This window comes from Typopeltis vanoorti, chromosome 11 (genome assembly GCF_054136105.1).
Source record: "Typopeltis vanoorti isolate ZY-2024b chromosome 11, IOZ_Tvanoo_1.0, whole genome shotgun sequence".
Taxonomy (NCBI): domain Eukaryota; kingdom Metazoa; phylum Arthropoda; class Arachnida; order Uropygi; family Thelyphonidae; genus Typopeltis; species Typopeltis vanoorti.
In genome coordinates, this window is record NC_143559.1 from 14213420 (window position 1) to 14237670 (window position 24251).

Sequence of the window (24251 nt, forward strand, 5' to 3'; positions counted from 1 at the left end):
ACAGTGTTGTCATCATTGTTTGTCTCTTTCATTTTAGGATTATTATTAGATGAAATGAAAGAGTGGGGGCATAGAGTGTGGGAAAATAGTCTCATGAACATGACACCCATTCAGAGAGACCAGTTTCCTTGCCAATGGCCTTGACAGTACCACCCACATACCACTACTCAGACTCCCTGATAAGGCACAATCTGACAAAGTATGTGGCAGCAGGATTGTGCACCACTTGACTGGATATGATGAATTGCTGAATTGCTACTTGGCTGGTTTGGGGCCCTTATACAATCTGGTGGGTGACCTGCATTATCACTGTTTTTGTAGCTGCTTTACCCTCAGAATGGAGGAAGGTCTTGGTCTCTAAGTATGTTAGTGGCATTCACCACCTCAATTCCCAAATAAGCAGGGTGGTGGTGCTTCATAGGGCAATGAAAGTCATCTACCTTTGCATTCCTAGTTTGCATTTTCTCCAACTAGGAATATATTCTTTTGCTGCAGGAATGCTCGCTGCTAGTGTCAGAAAAGGGAATATTTTTGAACAAGGAAGTGACATCAAAGCTTCATCATGATATCATTATTGTTTAAAACTAAATTTTGGATGACCTAAGGCTAAGTAATCGGAGAAAAAACATGGAACTTGTTTGCAAACTGCCAACCTCCAATAATCAAGGTTGGGATATCAGAACAGAACATTAAGAATCATTCACTACATAAAGATGTTAACATTCGTACCATTGTAAAGCAGAGATGCTATCTACTTAGCCAATCAAGCTGGTATGGATGTTGGGTATCCTTTCTGGATGCTGCTTATGAAAATTGCCATCACTCTAGTCAGAAACTGAATTATGAAATTTTAGAAGCATTGACGAGCATCAGTGAACGTATATCAGCTGCAATAGGAAAAAGTTTTTGAGGATTGGTTGTTTTAGATGCCAGTAATGCGTGTATGTGTGAAATTTTTTTTTTTTCCCTTCCTTGATGTACACATCCAACGTAATCAAGAATGGTTCCATTTCAGTCTATTGAAAAACAACTTTTTCAGGTCTTTATATCCACAATACATTGGCTCACCATCCATCTCAAAAATGTGGCTTCATAAAATCTTTGGTATCCAGAGCACACAAATTTTGTTCCTCTGAAGAATCTTTAAAACAAGAATTGGAAATTATTAAAGTATAGCCTCACTAAATGGATTTAATCTAATAACTCAAAAAATTATTAGCCACCCTCCAAAATATCAACCTAGACAAGAAGCCCACAGGACTCCTATACCATATATTAGGCATCTCTGAACGTTTGCGAATAAACCAAATTCATAATTTTTTACCTTCTCCAAAAGACAAACTCTCACCACCGATGTTATCTGGCATATACGAAGTCCATGTTCTTCTAACAAGTCTTACTATGGACAAACAAGAAGATCTGTAAATAAATGCATTTCTGAACATCAAAACCACATTCATCTTATCAAACCTCACAAATCTGGTTTCGCACAACATGGAATTGAAAATGCCAATCACAGGATCCAATGACAACACACCAGCTACTACATTGATCCATATATAAACATGAGCATTTGTATAAAGAAAGTGCTGAAGCCTTATGGCACAGACCCCATCTTAACCATAACAACTCATTTCATTATCCAAAACTTGTTTGGGAAATAGTTATCCTCAACTATATAAAATAAATTTATCAGTTTTAATTTAATTACAAGCCAGTAATATTTAGTCCTTAAACACACTACTGTATACATAGGATTCCAATGTAAGCATGCATGCTAATGTGTTTTTTTTTTAATGTAATTCCTGTTGTTGTTTATAACTGTACTGATGATGTCTTATGATATGATACTTAAGATGAAATATTTACATATTATTAAAAAGTTAATTTCTGTGGCATACGTGTGAATTTATAGTTATAGTAATGAACCTATTGAAGATATTTTCACTTGATATTCATTCTTCTAAGCCTTTAGTATTGGTTTCTAAACCCAGTGTTGAATTCGAGGTATGTTTAAAAATTATTGAGATTGAATGTATATCTACTATTATTTATTTTTTCACTCCATTGCTTCGTTGGGTTTTCAAAGCAAAGTCTCTAATAATAATAATAATAATAATAATAATAATAATAATAATAATAATAAAAGTGGTAAGATTCTCAACCCCTTCTTTTTCCACACAGAATGAGTAGGACATTCATGAATATCCATGCTCAAAGAAAGAAAATGAGCTTTGAACCCAATAGGCTGTATTTTTTATGTGGCTCCCACCCAGAGAAAGGTTATATGCAAACCTATAGCACATTTGTACTGTTGGCAGGCTAAGGATTTTTTAAAATTATTTTTTCATTTTCATTTTTTTTTTTAAATTTATCCATTAAGTGGGACGTAGTCTCACCCTAGGTGATGAAATTCATCTCCCACCTAAAGACAATCACAAACATCCATGGCTAGATTGAAACCTGTAGCAGTGGATACTCTGTCTGCTTGACCAGAGATCCACTTGACCACTTGTCATGCTGACAACTGCAAAATGTGTGAAGGTATGTGCAAGAAAAATCATATTTTTATGTGAATACCATGCATGAAAAGTTATAAATTTAGTGTATTATTGTGGATGGATTAAAGGCTAGATAATTTGGAAATTCTGCTATAGAGGCCAAACAGAATTATCTTCAAGAATCAGATAATCAGGGGGTGTGATACTGCACATTAAAATTCATGTGCTGCACATGAATTTTACTGTGAATAACACATTAAAAAAAAACAAAAAAAAACACATGCTTGAAGATATTCACAAACATTCATGCCTGTGGCATGAATGTTTGTAAATATCTTCGAGCATGTATTTTCATTAAATTTTTAAAAAAAAATTTTCATTATAAATTTTCATTAAAAAAATTGTGAATATTCATTAAAAAAACATTCATGTTTTTTTTTTAATGAATAACACATTAAAAAAAAACACATGCTTGAAGATATTCACAAACATTCATGCCCGTGGTGTTGAAAGTTTATTTTTCACTTGGTTAGAGTATAATAAATTTAGTTTAATCCTTTATCCAAGTGTGAGCAAACAAAGTTTGCACCTGAAAGTATCTTCAGGACTGGGGTAAGGTGGTACAACACCAGGCACTCCTTGCAAAGGTGGAGCAAGCTACCAACACTCCTATCTCAGTATCTCCCATAATGCAAAACACATCTCCTTGCAGATATGTCTAATGTTATGCATTAAGGGAAGGGCCACAACCCAGACTAGTTTCGACCTTTATTGAGGTCTCTTCAGTGGGAGCCAGGCCCAAGTGGAAATACCAGGCAGAAGCATTAGCAGGTCATCTCTACCTGTAGGAGTTACCAAATGGTGTGCCACCCTTTTTTAATAAATTACTCTGGATTTAGTGAAAAATAAACTTTCAACATCTTTCTCTAAATCCAGAGTAATTTATTAAAAAAGGGTGGCACACCATTTGGCAACTCCTATAGGTAGAGATGACCTGCTAATGCTTCTGCCTGGTATCTCCACTTGGGCCTGGCTCCCACTGAAGAGACCTCAATAAAGGTCAAAACTAGTCTGGGTTGTGGCCCTTCCCTTAATGCATAACATTAGACATATCTGCAAGGAGATGTGTTTTGCATTATGGGAGATACTGAGATAGGAGTGTTGGTAGCTTGCTCCACCTTTGCAAGGAGTGCCCTGGTGTTGTACTACCTTACCTTCCTGAAGATACTTTCAGGTGCAAACTTTGTTTGCTCACACTTGGATAAAGGATTAAACTAAATTTATCATGCCTGTGGTGGGGTTTGAACCTGCAGCTAGTGGATATACCACACACTTAACCAGTCAGGCTATCAAAAGGCCAGGTGCTATGTGGTTACCAAAGAAGGCTAAACTTGTTTTATTTTTTGGTGATTTGATCTGAGAGAGCAGAGTAACTTGTTTGCCAATTTTGAAACACAATTTAATATGAATAGCTAATAAAACAAATGAAAAAAAGTATATAGCAATATATAATATATATAGAATATATATATAGCAAAAAGTATATTTTTTGTTTATCACAAGTCTTGAAGTGGTCCTCTTAATTTTAAAAGAAAGAATCTCAGACTTGAAAAACACATCAAGAAATAAATATCTGTAACAAAAGTGCACTGTTAGTTTGAAATGATTGATAATTAAGTATATGCAAGATAACTGAAATCATTGGAGATTCTGCACGTCATGTAGTTTAGCATCTCATTAACTGAAGATCTGAACACAAAGTATATTTTCGTCTGTTTGTGGTAATTTTACCCAAGGCTCAACAAATATTTAAAAGGCCATGTATTTTTACTTCTTGAAGTCTGTTAAATGGTAGATTTTCATTAGCAGTGCATGACCATCTCATTTATTACAGAAGGCTTGATGTGGCTTGGAGGGTGGTGGGGGGGGGTTTCCTATGTTTGATCAGAGGAGGCCTCAGCATTATTTAACTCAGCTCAGCCACAATCCTAAGATGGTGTAAGTCACCATCCTTTAAGGGGTGAGATTGACCTAAACAAAATTAGGACATTTACATAAAAAAAAAAAAAAAGGTATTTTCATACATGTTGGCAACAGTATCAGAAATGATGGGCAAATTAAAACTACAGTGCTTTTTTTTTTTCAGAAACATCTGTATATAGTAAAGATCCTAGTTTCAAATTATTTTCATTATTTAGGTGTTGGAAAAAGCAGTGTTGTTATTCGCTATGTTGGACATGTCTTTAATAAGCAAGCATCACCGACTATTGGAGCATCGTTTTTCACATGCAAAATGTGAGTATAATGAGTGTATATCTTTGTGCCTGTGTGTGTATACTACCAGTCTTCTATTCCTACTTGCCAGTTTCTATCCTTCAACATAGACAAATTCGTTAGTAATGTTATTATCTTTAGTGTAGAATAATGTGAATGTGCAACAGTAATTTTATTGCTCAAAATCCTTTCTATCATCTTTATTGCCTAGTTTTCATGATATTCATCTTCACTTAAACAACCATGCAATGAATACTGTGATCTGTTGCAGTGAAGATATCACAACATGCACTATCAAAAAATATGCAGGTAATCATTTTCAGACCATGTGGTGGGAAATCAAATGATGGGACTCTATAAATGTGTAAACACTATACTTAAAACTGTTAAGCAGGAATGCTTGAGTTTGTTTATTTGCTGCCTGATATATGTTTGTTTATTTATGCTGTTCAGAAGTATTATTTCAGAGCTATAACTTGTCTTTTGTATTAAACTTTGAAATTATTAAACTCCCTGCATTTACAGTGCACTCAGGCAATGCATTCCACTCACCAACAACTCTCCACATAAAAAATCTGCTCTCAGCACATCTGGTAAGTTTGAGGTCTAAAAAGGGAAGGCAGTCATCTGATTCCAGTTCGAAAGTGAAAGAGATTTTTTCATGGCACTTGTTTAGGTGGTCTAAAAATAAATAGAGGTTATTGACACCGTCTTCCCAGATGAGGAAAATATCATCGATATAGCGGTACCAGACTTTTGGTTTAAAGTGAAAGGAGTTAATAGCTTTTTCTTCAAAATCGTTGAGAAATATATCCTCGAGAATCGGAGAGGGTAGGCTGCCCATAGCCAGACCTGAGTTTTGTAATTATTATCATATTTGAAGTATCCTGACTTTATGCAATGGGAGAGAAGAGCAAAGAGTTTTTTTTTTTTGATAATTTGTTCTTGAGAAGATCGAGGACTTCTTGAGCAGGTACATTTGTAAAGAGAGAACAATATCAAAACTGGCCATTAAATCTGTTTTTTTAAATTTGATATCCTTGATTTTAGAAACAAAATCTGCAGAGTTTTTAATATGTGAAGAGGAAATTCCACAAAGATTTCTTAGAAAACCTTTTTTCTAACAACAAGAAAATCAACTGCTTGAGCAGTGGACATTACAGAAAGAAATTCCAGGAATATCCAAAAGAAAGCATGATGGAAAGGATCCAGAAGTCGAAGAAGCATTAGATCACTGGTTTTCTATAGTTAGCAGGCAAGGCATGAATATCAGCGGCCCAGTGTTGAAGGTGAAGTCAGAGGAGATCGCTAAATAGCTGGACCACAACGATTTTAAAGCAACTGCTGGTTGGTTGTCTCAATGGAAAGCGAGACGATATCAAATTTAAAAAAGCGCATGGCAAAAAGGGCAGTGCCGACAATGTAAACGCTGAACAATGGCAAAATACTAAAATCCTTACTTTTTTAGAGAATTTCTGTTCAGATGATATTTACAACGCTGATAAAACTGGCCTCTATTATCGTGCTACGCCAGACGGCTCCCTGTGTTATAAGCACATTGCACTGTCAGGGTATAAAAGGGCAATGGACTGCATTACTGTGTTATGCTGTGCAAATATGTCGGGTACGGACAAACGAAAACTACTAATCGTAGGAAAAAATGCTAAGCCTCGATGCTTTAAGGGGTTAAGAATAGAGAGTTTACCAGTAGAGTACCATGCCAATAGTAATGCATGGATGACTTCTGAAAATTTTTCGGAATTGGCTTATGAGTTGGGACGTAGAATTACAATGTAAGCAAAGGAAAATTTTGTTGCTTCTTGATAATTGTGCTGCACACCCTCATTTAGATAATCTAAAAAATATAAGGCTGGAATTTCTTCCTCCTAATACAACATCCTTAGTGCAACCAATGGACATGGGGATAATAAAAATTTTAAAGACGTTGTATCGAGGAAAATTGGTTAATTACATACTGGAATCCATTGATGAAAACCTATTAACAAATTCATCAACAGCCAGAGAGATCAGTGCTAAAATTTCCATTTTGCAAGCAATACAGTTTGTCTTTGACAGTTGGCTAGCTATAAAAAGCAGTACAATATACAAAACTGCTTTGCTGTTTGCGGTTTAAAACCTTTGGAGGTTCTTGAAATTTTGAGTAGTGATGAAAATGAAGACATACTGCAAACTCCTATCATAAATAATGAAAAATTTTCAACAATAGATGACAGTTTGCCATGTTAATGAAAATGAAAACTTTGAAGATGCAATTGTTGAAGTCATTAAATCCAAACGTCAAAAATGATGAAGAATGCGATGATGAGGATGATGACCCACCTGTGTTTGTAACTAATCGTGAGGCCAAAAAATTTATAGTTGGGTTACAGCGTTATATTATGCAGGAAGATAATGAAGGAAGCCCTACATCTGCACTGAATATCTGTGCTGATTTTGTAGAACTGCAAAATTTCAAAAGCAAAAGACAGACTACACTTTATGCATTTTTGCAGAATTAAAAGTTGAAATTGTAAAAGTTATCATGTATGCATTATTTTTTCTACACAATTTATAGTACAAATATTTTCTGTATTTTGGTTTAATAAACCATTAAAATATGTACCTAATTATTATTATTTTTACCTATTCATTTACCTGTGTATTACATATTTTATTTTAGAATTTATTATTAGCTCGTTTAATTGGGGCAGCCACTTAATTCGGCCAAAATGGATTAGTTCTAACTTGTCCCATTTAAGCAGAATTGACTGTATATATATATATATATATATATATATATATATGACTACTACTATTAACTCGGGGTTGGGATATGTTCATTTTTAATATTAACTGAATTAAAACCTGAGAATTATAACAAAATGAGATTTATTTGAAAACGCAACATGTTTCATCGAGATTGACTTCATCAGGCATTAAGAACATAGAAAGATATTAAAAGACACTGAAAATAACATTGAGACACTCTAAAGCTATACAATTATAAAGTCATAATATTTGACTGTGAATTACAGTTATTAGGAACTTGAGCTATAGTCCGAGTTAAAGTTCTGTTGTTGTACACTTGTGCGCGTGTGGAACCAGCTCTACTATCAGATACTAAAGATCGCATGGTTCCACACATGCACAAGTGTACAACAATAGAACTTTAACTCGGACTATAGCTCAAGTTCCTAATAACTGTAATTCACAGTCAAATATTATGACTTTATAATTGTATAGCTTTAGAGTGTCTCAATGTTATTTTCAGTGTCTTTTAATATCTTTCTATGTTCTTAATGCCTGATGAAGTCAATCTCGATGAAACATGTTGCGTTTTCAAATAAATCTCATTTTGTTATAATTCTCGGGTTTTAAGTCAGTTAATATTAAAAATGAATATATATATATATATATATATATATATATATATATATATATATGCATTCAGGAACATTGACTTGGTTATTTTGATACATTTTTATAAAGAGATTTAATGACTAAAACCGAGAATAATTATAAGGCTTTAATGATATAAAACACTACTAGTTTCGGCTTTTGATGGCCTTCTTCAGATATCTTCTAAAAATAGGAAATAGCAATAAAAACACTGAAGTTTAAAACTGAGAAGCACAGGAAAATTGCAGTACATAATTAACATGAAAAAACGTTGTATTTACATTTAAGTTATTCTTTCAAACGTGGCATTGTTTGTTGAGTGCGTGTCTCCAGACTCTCGCGAACGCCAGTACTGAACAACAGCAGAGTGGCTATCAGGGATGTTGTAGCTCAAATTGTTATTTAAATGTTCACGATTAAGGATGATTTCTGTGGACTCCACAATTTTTCTTTCAAACTCATCATGGCAACGAAAGATGTTTTCGGATCCATCCCAGCAGACTGAATGTCTGCTGGGATGGTGTTCATCATCAGGATTGTTCGAGAAAAGTACATGACTAGACAAGGCACTAGCATGTGTTCTTTTGTAAGAGATGTCTCTCTTGTGTTCCTCCATACGTAATTCAATAGATTTATTTGTTTGACCAAAATAAGGGATATTACAATCACACCATATCTTATATATGCCAGGATATTTCCGATTATGATGATGAGGTTGGCTTTGGATGGCTTACTAGCGAGCGGATTTTTGGAAGTGTAGTGAATAAGGTCATGATGTACTTCTTAAGAACTTTAGCTAATTTTTTGGAAACTGAACTGATGTATGGGATGGAGATGTTACCCTTAAAGTTGGTTATTTCTTCAGTGTGGTGGATAGGAGGATTTAGAAGAAATTCTTTAATGGTTTTATCAGAATATCCATTTTGTCTAAAGACATGTGAGAGGTAATTAATTTCTTTTTGAAGTTCATCTGGGTCATTCAGAAGAGAACATACTCTATGTCCCAAGGTAGAAATAGTTCCAAGTTTTTGTGGAGGAAAATGATGGGACTGACTTTGAGGATATCTATTAGTTTGCGTAGGTTTTCTGTACATTGAGATTCTAAATTTTCTAGAGCGGCGTGAAGGTTTTATATCCAGGAATTGTAGGGAATTGTCATATTCAAGTTCGACTGTGAATTTTATATTAGGATGCTGATTATTGAGATGATTAAGAAAATCCATGAGAGAGTTGGCCGTGACTCCAAATAATAAAAATGTCATCTACATAGTGTTTCCAAAGTTTTGGTTTAAATGAGAAGGATGATATATCTTTTGTTTCAAAATCCTCCAAGTAAATGTTCGCAAGAATAGGAGATAAAGGGTTGCCCATCGCTAGACCTTGGTTCTGTTTATAGATGGTGTCTTGATATCGGAAGTAACCAGACTTAATGCAATGTGTCAGTAAAGCAAACATTATTTTGGATAATTTATTCTTTAGTAATATTAGCACTTCTTCTGTAGTGACATTTGTAAATAAGGAAACTGTCATTCTTGTTGATAGTTATATCTTTAATGTGTGATATAAAGTCTATGGTATTGTTGACAAAGGATGAAGACTTATTAGAAAAACACTTGAGATATTTAGCAAGATGTTTAGAAAGCTTGTAAGTCGGAGAATCAATACCTTCCACGATTGGGCGAAGAGGGATGTTTTCCTTGTGGATTTTTGGAACTCTATAAATACGTGGGATAAGTGGATGAAGAGAGCGTAGAGAAAGCCGAATGTTGTGAGATAGTTCAGTTGTTGTTTTCAATAAATTGTTTGTGCAGTTTTGTAGTTCCCGTGTTGGATCTTCCTGTAGTATTGAATAAGTATTATTTTCAAGTAATTGAAAATAATACTTATTCAGTTAAATTTTTTAGAAGACACTTGAAGAAGGCTGTCAAAAGCCAAAACTAGTAGTGTTTTATATCATTAAAACCTTACAATTATTCTCGGTTTTAGTCATTAAATCACTTTATAAATATATATATATATATATATATATAAATGCTTCTTTTTCCTAATGTAAAAGTTCTTTCAAGGTATACATATCCTTGTACTTGCTCTGTTTTGTTCTTGTCTATTTTATTATTTGTTCTGTTATTTGGTTTCCTTCAATATTTGTCATTATTTTAGTTTTTTCATAGTTTATTTATAATCCTACTTTATTTGTTGCTGTATTTAATTCATTCATTATTTCTTGTTTTCTTTGCAAAACTGAGATAGATACATATAAAAAAAAAATTAAATTATGACCACTAAATATTGATTAGGTAATTGAATGAGCTCCTTGACATAGTTCATGATAATGCAGCAAAAAAATAAAGAAAAAAAGTATGCATTCCTTTTGGAAAGATTCCTCTTTTATAGGTATCTCTCTCGGAAATGCTCATAATGAAGACCATGAAATTTATTGACTCTCCTACATATAGTAGGTATTTTCTATCCTGTCTATTAAGCGCACATATCCGACACTGTCCTTTATCAAAAATTCTACATTTTTTTCTAGATAAGTTCAAATATACAGGGTGATCAAATTTAAAGTATCCCTGTTTAAGGCTGCCTTGTGGAGTGCCATCCAGTGGTCTAAATACTGTGAAACTTTGCTGAATACATTTTTTCCCCCTCAGATATTGCTTCTGCATGAAATTTGCATATCATGCAACTCGACAGGTGCTAAGGGGATTTAAAAAGATGGACATGGGATTTTTCCCTTCATTCTGGTTGTTAATACTGTCCACAGTGATGGCACTAACCTTGTCACAAGTGCTTTGTTCATGAAGCTGTACTACCTAAACAATTGCAATGCTGTTGCTGCACTCCAAGAATTTTGTTGCCTGAACAAATTTCAATTAGGTCCACATCTCCATGTGTTTTGCAATGAATAATTAGTCATCTGAAGAAATGGGATCGTTGGGAGTTAGACCTGGCAGAGGTCACAAACCAGTTATTTCACAATAAGTGAATGAAGTTGCCTGCCATTGTGGAGCAGGCCATGAATAATAGTGTTGGTTCCTGCTGTGTATGTGCTGTATCAAGACACATGAATGTGCCTTAAAAATTCTACGGAAGATTCTGCATTTCTACCCATTCAAGATAATCCTGACACAGGAGTTACACTTGCAGGACTTTGATAGTCTACTGATATTCTCTTTAACATTCCTTTCTCGAGTAATTCATGGAGTGGAGACACTGCATGGCCATAGATGATTTTGTGGGGAGATGAGGCTCACTTTCACCTGAACAGAACTGTGAATACCTACAGTTTCTGGGTGTTGGGCTCAAAACTTGCATACAATCCAACAAATTCCTTTGCATTCACCCAAAATTATTTCTGGTGTGGGTTTACATCTTCATTTATCATCGTATCGTTCTTCTTTGAGGACATTCACCAGTCAGATCCTGTGACCTTCTCAGTTTATTGCTGAGAGGTATTGTGGTATGATAAACAATTTTGTTGTGCTACAGCAGCACCTGTGAATGGATTCAGTCATTTTCATGCGGGATGGTGCCCCTTCACACATTACTCAATCTGTACAGGTCATTCTTTGAGAACATTCATTTCACAGAAGCAGTGATTAGTCATACCGTTTCCCACTGCATGACTACCTTGTTCACCTGATCTTGACCCCCCACCCAGTCCCTATCATCTGTGTTCTGTTATTGAACACACTATGCAAAGGATGCAATTTATGCATACCAGGAAGGGCTTACATTAAATAGTAACACCTGTGAATGCATAATGAAAGTGAATAATAATGTATTTTTTATGCTTGTGTTGCTTTTCTGCTCCTTACACACACACACACACACACACACACACACACACTGAAAAATTACTATATCTACGTTCACTACATCATACAGTTCCCCTGGTGGTGAATTTTGGAACTCTTATCACCCTGCATTTCCTTTATATGCTCTGATCAGTTTTGATATCTCTGTTCACTAAAATCCTGACACCATTGACCTTCTATATAAAGCCTCTCTGGAGAGAATATTCATATAGAAGGGGAGATAATTGAGAAGATATTTGAAGTTGTAAATATAATTAGGATGCCTTAGCTGGAAAAAAAAGTAAAATTATAAACAGATTGAGGGTACAGGCATGGAGAGTCTTCAGTCCCCACCCTTGGCTAATTATTTGAACCATCAATAGAATATATAACAAAGAATCTGCCATTCGTCCTCAACCGTTTTTCTCCATCTGCTGTATAGACAATGTATTTGTGGGTTCTAGGAAAATTCGCCATAAACATTTTTGCTGTAATTTTTTTAAATAATCAATGGATATTAAAGGGTATTATAAAATCATTAAAAAGGCAAATCTTTATTAAGGTGAATGTCAGTGATACATAACATAATGAAGTCATTTAAAAATTATGTAAATTAAAAGAGATGCTGCGTAAATAATTAACTTTTTGCTGCCGATTGTATCGAGGCACTTGTTACTGAAGTCTTGTATTAACATAGTTATACTTTTTCTTCATTTCTGCTATGTCTCATTGATCTGCATCACACTTTTTCTTCTTCGCTAAACTCTCTTCCCTCATCAAGTTAGCTATGCGTTTCCAGATACTTGGATGCATGTTGGTAATGGAGCTTTGCGTTGCATTGTGGAACCCTTCTATACTGTTGTTTGTTCTCAGCATATTATTATAAGTTCTTTCAACAATGTTCCACAAAATTCTATAGGGAATATCGGCTCCATTCTTCACCTTCACAAGCTATGGCTCGCTCTCCTCCCATATAGTGAGTTTCAAAGTAAGATACAGATTCTTGGGGCAAATCATCATCATCAGTCAATTCAACAAATTCATCAGTAACATTGCTCACTGTCACTGTAAAAAAATGCAATGCTGTGAAGCATTTAATTTTCATGTTGAATTCAGCATCTGTTTGATAGCGTAACTTTAAAGCAATGTCAACAATTTTGTGCCAAAATAAACAACCTGTTATAGTTGTTGATGCAAATATATTAAAAAAAAAAAAAAAGTGTTTATAGTTGCTTTCTCGAAATCAACCATTAATGTTTTGGGATCTAATGATGAACGTTAGCCCTTTAAGGCATGGAATAATCTACTATAAGTTAATTCTGATTTGCCAGGAAGCAAAGCAAAAAGATGTGTGATGCTAATTCTTCTTATTACTATATGTAGCATGAATAACTGAAAATATATATTTGGGCTGAATTTAAAAGTACCTTCGCATGCCCAATCCTTATTATTTTCAAGATCATCTAATCCAGCTTGTGTTCCAAACACTAAAATTCTCTCTTCATCATCTTCACCACCAGTGTATAATAAAAACTGCTCGCCATTTTCTAGAAATTTATACTCATCTGGAATTATATATCCACTTCTTCCAGTTGGTATAGGGGGTGCTTGGCTTTTCTTTTGCCTCCAGTCTCTAATATTGCGACACAAATTTGCTGAAGACTGCATCAGAGATGAAGTGTTGTAACCAAAAATTGGTGAAATATTGGCCATTAAAGATCGAGCAGAGATTTGTGAACTAGTAGCTGATGATTTTAAGTTTGCCATTGCATGATGAACTTTACGTTTAGAGGGTTGACAGTGTTCACTGAATGTTTTACATATTGATAAATTATCATCCTGCAATACGTTATGTACTCTTTTTTTTTTTTTTTTTTTTTTTTTTTGCACTCTTTCTTTTCACATTTCCAATATGTTTTTAAACTGTATTTTCTATCTATTTGGTAAACATAGTTTTTGACACTGCAGTGACTATTTTTCACTGTATAGACCAGTATAATGGAGTTAATGCATAGAAATATTTATCTAAGGAAGCACACAAACAGACTGTCAGTTAGAAAGATTAATTTTAAAGAAATTACCTTCCTCTAACTGATTGGTTTTGTTGGTAAGGTCAGCAGATTGTTGGTTTAATTTTTTACACCGAAAATGTCTTACTGCAAAAATGTTTATAGCGAATTTTCTGGCTATGGTATTTGCCATTTTGCCTCAATCTAAAAATGAATAAATCACTTTCACACTCAACAGTCTGCATCCACATAGACTGGATGTAGACAGGATTTTGAGTTCACTATGAAAAAGACTTCTGGGAATTTACCCTTCTTGGACATCCTTCTTTACCCATACATCCTCTGGTATCAACAGAATGCATAACATCTGTTGTTCTCCTTTATCTTTATGACAGGTGCTTGTCATAGTCATAACATTAATGGAATACATTGAGTACATACCTAATAACATTCACTGGATAATACTTTAGCATTTCTACACCCAAGAATATTCCATAAAATTCAGGTCTCTAATCCCATACATTTTGGGCATTTCCAAACCTACCAACAGAACTTGAGGTTCTACCTGATACCAAAGTTTCCCAATCGACGAAGTTTCTAATCTTTTAACAACTTAAAAGACTTAAAAGACAAGATTTTGCTTCTGTCTCTAACCATTGTTTACCAGATTCCTTGTGAGTATTATCAAAAATAGTTTAGAAGACAGGTTGGCCTATGGAAGGGAGGATTAGTGAATGTCAGTTACTACATCAAGCACATTAAACTTCAAAAGTCCGGTCTTGCACATGGCATTACAAGCAAACATAGTATTGTCTATAATAACATTTACATTCTTTGCAGAAGCAGTATTAAATATGAATCATTTCAAAGAAAGTCAGGAGTCCTATCACACTGTCTAAATTTGAATAGGAATGGTTGCCTCTATATTGCAAAAGTTACAGATTCTCATCCTGTGTTAATATTGAAATGATTAATTACCCATTTGATACGATCCTTCTAACATTCCAGCACTTGTTATAGTTTAACAGATTGCATTTACATTATATTCTGTTCTTTTGAATTGCTTGTTTTTTCCACACCAGTGTACTGTTAGTGTTCGCATGAAATATTTGTTTGCTAATTTTCAATAGTGGTATAAGAAATAGGATTTCGAGGATGGATTAAAGCAGTGATGGAAGAAGCAGATGTCTTGTGGAATGATGTGGGAAAGAAAGTAGGACCTGTGGCAAGCTTTTGTTTTTAATACACCATTACAGCGAGTATTAAGAATGATCATAGAACTCTTCTGAGGTCATCTCGTGATGATTTCAGTGTTCTTTCTATACCATGTGAAATTCCAAGGAGCAGTAGTAATAATGGGTTTGAAGTTATTGGATGTAAACAGGAATTTTAGATATTAACTGGGTGTTGCTGTAGGCAGAAACAGAGTGAGGAAGATCTGAAATATTCAGGAATATGTTAGCAGAGCTGATCTCAGGTGCTATGCCACTTAAACAAAATGGGAGTGGAAAGATTAGCTAAACATGTGTTCTTTTTCAGGATGGCAGGGAAAAAACCTGCAGAAAGACCAAGATGTAGGTCGATTGATTCTGTAAAAAGTGCCTTAGAAGAAATAAGATGTGATAATATTGGAATGTTGACAGGCTAATCTGGAGGAAAATTGTTTATAGGAAGTTAGTAATGATGTAGCTTTTCATGTAATACTTCATAAATCCTGTACATCCCCTGAGGGTATATGTCAGGAATTTGATGATGGAAATTATGTGAAAAATGAATTCCTGAAATTGCTTAGGGATAACTATCTTACATAATATGTAGTGGGGGGGGTGGATTTAATATCTCTGATGGTGAAATAGGAGTTGTCGTGACACCACCAGTTAGTGAAGTTATGTAGTTTTGACATGGGAGATCATTAGACAGACTCAGGCATCACTGAATAGGAGATATGTAAAATTTCAGAGAAAGAGACTGTGACAACTAAGGAAATAAACTGGTGGCCATAATGTGATCATTTGAAGTAGTTCATTTCTATCTCAACTACTGATATCATTAATAGTCATATTCCTAATGTTATGAGACTAAATAGTGCGGAGAGCAAAATTTATGAATCACGAAATTGTGTAATGTTGCAGAAACAAGATAATATTATGTAGGCATTATGCTGCTGCTGTTTTTTTTTTTTTTAAGAAGTATAACCAGCTGTGTGTAGTGATGAAGAGAAATTGGCATATGAAAGAAGATGGGCTAGGATTATGCTTTGCTGCATCAGCAAAGCATAATCCTAGAGAATTCCACTGCTGTATGGATAGGAGAAAGAGTGAATAGGAAAGATTGACTTTAGTTGCTAGAATGAAACACAAGTCACATCTGCCAAAGATAATAGTGGAAATGTTCAGTAAGGATTTCGTCTGTGTATTTCACGTTACATGCTAGGAGTAGTGCTGAATAGTAATATGAAGGAGGAGTAGGAGAGAATGATTGTTCAGTAATATAAAGAGTTTGGAATTAGACAAGATGGGTTATCACCATATATATTCAGAGGACTATGCCCTGAAATTGTATGTTCAACAAAAGTCTGGCAATAGTAACATTGAAGAGTATGAGGAGGAGGGGAAAAAATAGTGTCACTATATAAGGAAGAATCCTGGTTATAGATAAAACACAAACTTATATGAGAATAGAAAAACGTTTTTAGAGAACAGCATGAATTTGTTAGGGAAACTTTTGTTTCAGTAAACTATGTTTCTGTAATAGGGTGACAAGGGGAAATTTATTGGACACAGGAAATGCTTATAAAGTGATTTGTCTAGATTTTTCTAAAATTTTGATAGAGGACTGCATGAAAGCTAGTATTGAAATTGGGGAAGATAGGAATATATAGTCAATTAGTAGCCTGATTGATAGGAGCCAGCAGGTTATGTATAGGATACCTTGTCTCAAAAGAGAATGACGAATCAGGTACCACAGGGGTCTCTTCTGGAATTTCTGTCATTTAATTTAAATATTGATGATATAGTTAAAGATTTGAGAGGAAATATTCAGTTGTTTGCTGATGATGATGCTAAATTGGGGCGAGTAATTTCATGAATCTCTGTGATGTTACAACAGGATTTGAATAGACTGGTATTTAGGTTAGAAGAATGAGGATCTATTCTGTTGATGAACCTCATTCCAAGTGGTGGAGGAGACAAAGGATCATGGGAGTGTTGGCAGATGAGGTTCATGGAACATAACACAAGTTTTAAAGGTTACCCAGGAAATTGCTGCTGTAATGCAAAGGACACTGCAGTAGGGATAGCACTACTCAGGCAGCACTCGATCTCTGTGAACAGATCTGATAATCTAGATACCTTCTTGTAAGGAAACATGAGATAGCATACAGAAGCAAGTAACTAAGACTGCCTCTGGATTGTTGAATATTATTATTAATATCTGACCTCCATGGAGTCAAAGGACTCATCACAAGAGATTTATATTATCTCTCTCTCTTGCAAAAAGATAATTGAACTGTGCCTTAAACACACTCACAGTTTTTACATTCACCAAGCTTCTAAGTAATATATTCCACTCACCAATCCCTCTCCATGCCAAGAACTCGCTTCTCACTTCCCTGCTCACATACTTCTTATACAGCTTTCAAGGATGGCCTCTAGTTCTACTCGCCACATTAATCTGATAACTCCTCACCAAAATATCCCCTATTCTTCTATTCACAAAGCTCTTTAAATTGCATTCCCTCAATCTCTCTTCGTATCTGACATTCCATAGACACACTGACTTAGTAAACCTTCTCTGAATCCTCTCCAATACATCTTCATCCCTATGAAAACCAGGTGACCAAATTGTTAAATAGAAGAGATTTTTAATTAATATTATTTTAATCCTTCCATAAAGATGATCTCTGTTCAACAAATATTTTTAATTTTCCGAGTGTACCTATATATTTATTTATTTATTGCACAAGGGTTCACTCCGATTGGTGCAATGACTTCTTTTTTACTATTTCTTTCAGAATCCAAAAAAATCACTGACTCGAGACCAAAATACAAAATAAACACATTTAATAAAACAAAAACAATATATATGCACTTCAAACAATATTACATAACTAACTACAAATTTAATTGGATCCAAGGCCTTTTTAAAAATAAACTTACACTTAAGACTAGACTAAACATTTTATTTTCACAATGACAAAATATTCATAGCCAGTTTCTGTCTGTGTCAAGGCCCTTTTCCGAAGAGATATAACTTTATTCTTCATTTTTCCAGGATCCTTTTTCATCCCTCATGTACCACACATTAATTCTTCCTGACTCAATTCTGTCTTCTTTTTTAGCAGAAATAATAGTTAGATTCAGCGTCCTTAATACAGATGAAACTTCCTAATCAGAGTTTTCTCGAACATTCCTTTAGAACATAAATAGCAATTTCTTCTTTTATTCGCTAATGCTTATTGACAGTCTTAACTCTCCCACTTTAAAAAAACTCACAGTGCTATGATTCCCTTTTCGGAATCTACTATAAATCTTCCAATTAGCATTTCCTCGAATATTCCTTTTAAAATGTCTATAGCAATATATTCTTTTATTTATCAATACTTATTCCACTTTGAAATTTCATATTTCCACGATTCCCTTTTCGGAATATACTATTAATTTTCCTCTGACTGTCACATAAAAAAAACTTAAGTTCCTCCTAATCTAAATGTCTGCTGGCCTGTGTTCTAATTTCTTTCTGAACACACTCTTATTTTATTTTATTTATTTATTTTTTTTTTTTGTTACTATGATACCAAACTCTTTCTGTCAGCTGTCAATCACACATCAAACTTCTCGGTGAGCATGTGCACTCCATGAAACTGGCAAGCAAGAAGCTAGGTATAATGGCTGACAAGTTGTCTCTGGTAGTGACATGAGAATGTCTTCATAAAACACAACACTTAATATTTTAAACTACAAAAAAATTGTTTAAAGTAACACAACTATTCAAATCCAGTAAGTACATCAATTTTTAACTGCTTTACATATCATTTTTGATAAAACAATTTCAATAACGGGCACATCGCAAGTGCTGACAATGTGTGTTATGAAACTAAAACTAATAAACATTCTAATGTAAACAATTCGTAAAAATATTCAGAATTTTAAATTATGATTATTTTTACAAAATTTTTGCACAGTAGTCCATATATGGTTTGATCAAAACCTTATACAAGAGAACCATAACCTCTTTGTTTCTGCATGTCAATGTCCTCATTATTACCATAATCTGTTGTGATGTTCAGTTTCAGCAATGTAAATGCTAATGTACCTAAGACAGACTTTGGGTTTTTAAATTAAAAATTAATGAATGAATGAATTTATTAGACTCCTCCAAGAACCTACTGGCCCACCCTGGGGTTTACTGTATTCAGTACACTTATAACCTGCCTTATATAGGTGAAACCAGATTTATAATTGCTATCTGGAAAAGGAACATAAGTGACACATTAAATTTTAAAATTATTCTAAATCTGGCCTTTCCAATCTTACACTGGATACTCTATTGAGAATTGTATCAAAATCATTATATCACACCAAAATTTGGTATGAACATAAATTTAAGGAGACCTATGAAATTCTAATCAACCACTCTACTACCAACAATATTGATGGTCTAAAATTCATAAAAAAAAAAAAGCAATCTCAGATTACTTTTTTTTTTGACATTGTGAAACTGTTCATCTTTCAGTATCATCTTTGCTATTGGTCTGTTTTTTCTTGTACTGTAACTATCCTTACTTTTTAGGTTTTTCTCCTGAAAATAGTTTTTGTTTCATTTGGCTATAGCAATCGTGTCGGTTTAATTCTAGTCAATGTAATGAATCTGGTTGAATAAATACTGGCCAGTTTTTTATACATCATCCTATTTCATTTTTTTTAATACTGCATCTTAGTATATCTGGTACATAAAATTGTACCAGATATAATAGGAACATGGTACAAAAAGATTAATATGAAAAAAACAAGAATTACATTTTTAAATTGTTTGTGAGATATATATGTTCAGAACACAGCTATAACTGACCATTAAAAATTTATAAATGAGAAATTTATATGTTAATTTGAATTTTTTATATACATGCATAGAAATTTAAATGGTACCAGTGTAAAGTTGCAGATATGGGACACTGCTGGTCAGGAACGATTTAGATCCATGGTAATAATGGAATTTGTTACTGTATTGTTTTTATAATTGAAAAATATTATTAATTATGACTGACTCATTTTACAATATTTTTTTTGTATAACTTCCACTCATAATTTTTTATAAACCTATAATACGTTCATACCATGAGTGGACTAAGGATTTTTTGTATTTTTTTTTTATTAATTTTATTTAATTTTTTTTATAAAATTAATTAAAAAATTATTTTTTTTATTAATTTTATTATTATATATTATTATTATTATTATTACATGACACCTCCAAGGAGTCCAAAGACTCATCAAGGAAGGGCACCTGCTTTACAACTCTGTCTCCACCACTCAACCCACCAATTACAGCAAACTGCATATCTACACCAATACCATCTACTGCCCACCACCACTAGTATTTCCATGGACAATCGCAAACATCCATGTGTATGTTAGGATCCGAACTTGTAGCCTTTTGGCTGGAGAGTGGATACACTAAACACTTAGCCAACCAGGCCGGCTCAGTTCCAGGTTTAATTCCAGTTAATGGAATGAATTTGGTTGAATAAATAACAGCTAGTTTTTTATGCATCATCCTATTTCCTTTTTTTTAAATACTGCATCTTAGTATATCTGGTACATAAAATTTTACCAGATATAATAGGAACATGGTACAAAAAGGTTAATATGAATAAAAAACAAGAATTATATTTTTAAATTGTTTGTGAGATATATATGTTCATAACACAGCTATAAATAGTTTGTAACTGACCATTAAAAATTTATAAATTAGAAATTTGTGTGTTAATTTAAATTTTTTATATACATGCATAGAAATTTAAATGGTACCCATGTAAAGTTGCAGATATGGGACACTGCTGGTCAGGAACGATTTCGATCCATGGTAATAATGTAATTTGTTACTGTATTGTTTTTATAATTGAAAAATATTATTAATTATGAATCTGACTCATTTCATTTGAAGTATTTTTTTTCTGACTTCCACACATAGGTTTTTATAAACCTATAATACCTTCACGCCATAAGTGGACTAAGGATTTTTTGTATTTTTTTTATTAATTTTATTTATTTTTTTGTATTTTTATTATTATATATTATTATTATTACATGACACCTCCAAGGAATCCGAAGACTCATCGAGGAAGGGCACCTACTTTACAACTCTCTGTCTCCACCACTCAACCCACCAACTACAGCGAACTGCATATCTACACCTACACCAACTACTGCCCATTGCCACCACAAGTATTTCCAATCACAAATTGGAAATACTAATCCGATCACAATAAAAGACTATCACAAACCTCCTTGTGCACAGTAGAATTCAAACCAGCCCTTACAGCCTTTAGGCTGGAGAGTGGCCACACTAAACACTCGGCCAACCAGGCTATCTCAATTCCAGGTTTAATTCCAGTTAATGGAATGAATCTGGTTGAATAAATACCAGCTATTTTTTTATGCATCATCCTATTTCCTTTTTTTTTAATGCTGCATTTTAGTATATCTGGTACATAAAATTTTACCAGATATAATAGGAACATGGTACATAAAGGTTAATATGAAAAAAACAAGAATTAAATTTTTAAATTGTGAGATATACAGGCGGTTCCCAGTTACAGACAACCCACCTTATGCCGTTCCATACTTACAAATGGGCTCCTGAGGCTCCCCATAAGGGTAATTAAATTAATAATTCGGGAACTAGTTTCTTCTGTGTATGTAAAACCTGCATGACATAAGCAGTTCGTTGATGCAGCATCTTTACACTAGCGGCATTATTATTACCATATATGCACTGTTCATCAGGGATCAGAGTTGCATACAAATCCGACCTAAAGACGTTCTCAGGAACATATCTCATCCGTAACCTGGGGAATGCCTGTATATGTTCAGAACGAAGTTATAATAGTTTGTAACTGACCATTAGAAATTTGTGTTAATTTGAATTGCCTTATTTTTTACCTTATTCGTTTATTTAGAACAGAAATTATTGTAGGTATCAAATGTGGAACTTTTTCAAGCCACTTCAGGTCTCTAATAATTGGGGCAGTGGTCTCACACCTTGGTTGAAATTATTCATCTGAAACCTAAAATTCCTCATCATATTCTGGTTTTCAGTATTCTTTGTTTTTCTTTGTGCATATTGTGTGACAACTAATTTTAATTTTTCTATAATTCTTTTCTCTCTCTAACTATAGTAAAAATAATAAATAAATTAAAAGAAAACTGTGCAGAAACAGCACCATCTGTTGGTTTAGTGGCAAACTATTTCTCATTTTCAGATATTAACCATCATCATCAAATTCCTGCCATGTACCCTCAAGGGGTGTACAGGATATGATAGTACTAAATGAAAAATTTACATCATTACTAATTTCCTATCTACAATTTTCCTCCAAATCAGTCTGTTACTTGTCAAGACTCCAACATGATCAGATTGTATATTTCTGTCGTCTAAGGAACTTTGTACCATATCAATCCACCTATATCTTGGTCTTCCTCTAGGTTGCTTACCTGCCAAAACCTGGCAGAGAACACTTGTTTTGCTAATCATTCCTCGCCCATTCTGTTTAAGTGACCATACCACCTGAGATTAGCTCTGCTAATGCATTCCTGGATGTTGACAATGTCAAGTTCTTTCCTAATATCCTCGTTTTTAATATGATATTGCCATTGATGCCATCTGTTCATGCCTCTAATCTTTCTCAGATCCATAAGTTAAAACTGGTTTGAACACTGTCTTATATATACAGCTAATTTAGTGTTCCGACTAATTTCTCTCTTATTCCATATAAATTTATTCAGTTGACTTCCTACCATATCAGCTTTGTTGATTCTGTTGTCTATTTCCATATTTAATTTACCATCTTCACTAAAAATCATGCCTAAGTAACTGAAATGTTTTACTTGTTCCACAGGTTCCCCATTCACAACACAGTTGATATTTTCAACATTTCTACCTATTTTCATTGTCTTTGTCTTTTTAATGCTGACCTTCATACCATATCTATGACAACAGTTATTCAATTTAGTCAGGGAATCTTGCAAACTTGTAGTGGATTTATTTAGAAGTATAACATCATCCGCATAAAGCAAAGAGCTGACATTAACATCTCCAATTCTGATATCATGTTTAATACCACTTTCCTTCATAATGTGATCCATATAGATAATGAATAGCAGAGGGGATAATGTACATCCTTGTCTCACACCAGATATAACATTAACCCATCTTCCTGTACTTCCTTCAATTCTAACTGCTGGCTTACAACTCAAATAAAGACTAAGTATTGCTTGATATAATGTTCCATTATATCAAGCAATACCATATAACTGTAACGTATTGAATAGCTTCTCTCTTGGCACCTTGTCATATGCCTTTTCCAGATCGCCAAAACTTAAATACAGATCTTTGTTATATTCCCATGCTTTCTCAACTATTTGTTGTAAAGTGAAGATCTGATTCTGACAACCTCTATTTGGCCTGAATCCAGCTTGTTCTTCACCAAGCTTTTCTTCCACAATTCTTCTCAACCGTTTCTCAAGTATACTTGCATAGATCTTGCCAGGAACACTCAATAGGGAAATACCTCTGTAATTCTCGCATTCAGTTTTATTTCCCTTTTTATATATGGGTACTATTAGAGCTCTACTCCAATGATCGGGAATTCGTCCATCTGTTCAGGCTTTCTGAACTATGCAGTGCAGCCACTGTAAGACTTTTATACCACCATGCTTCAGCATTTCTGGTTGAATATCATCTACTCCTGCTGCCTTTCCACATTTCAAGCCTTTGATAGCTTTTTCTAAATCAAGTATGGAATAACCATAGGTAGGTAAATAAGTAGGTTAGGTTGTTCATACTGATATTTCAGGTTATAAACAACACAAGATGATTTCTTCATCGAGTAATTAGCACCGTAGACAGTCCTCACCTACAAACTTATCAAACATCAATTACAATCAGCACCCCCTCCCCTCCACACACACAACTCTCCCTCCTTTATCAAACATTCTTTTCACTTAAAAATCTTAATTTAAAAAAAAAAAATTATAACCTGAAAGATA

At 33.9% G+C, this 24251-nt stretch overlaps 1 protein-coding gene across 8 annotated transcripts in view; it reads left to right on the forward strand.

The window, feature by feature from the left end:
• Nucleotides 1-24251, forward strand: part of LOC150101313 (ras-related protein Rab-22A-like) — a 377479-nt gene that overhangs the window by 314992 nt on the left and 38236 nt on the right. For 5 of the 8 annotated variants that reach the window (XM_090400390.1, XM_090400391.1, XM_090400389.1 and 2 more), the window contains 3 exons: nucleotides 4700-4796; nucleotides 20115-20184; nucleotides 21022-21066. In XM_090400390.1, the coding sequence (XP_090256516.1) occupies nucleotides 4700-4796; nucleotides 20115-20184; nucleotides 21022-21066 (212 nt within the window). Of the gene's footprint in view, nucleotides 1-4699; nucleotides 4797-20114; nucleotides 20185-20996; nucleotides 21067-24251 lie in introns of all 8 variants that reach the window. The other 3 variants (XM_090400392.1, XM_090400386.1, XM_090400387.1) reach the window with 2 other exon arrangements.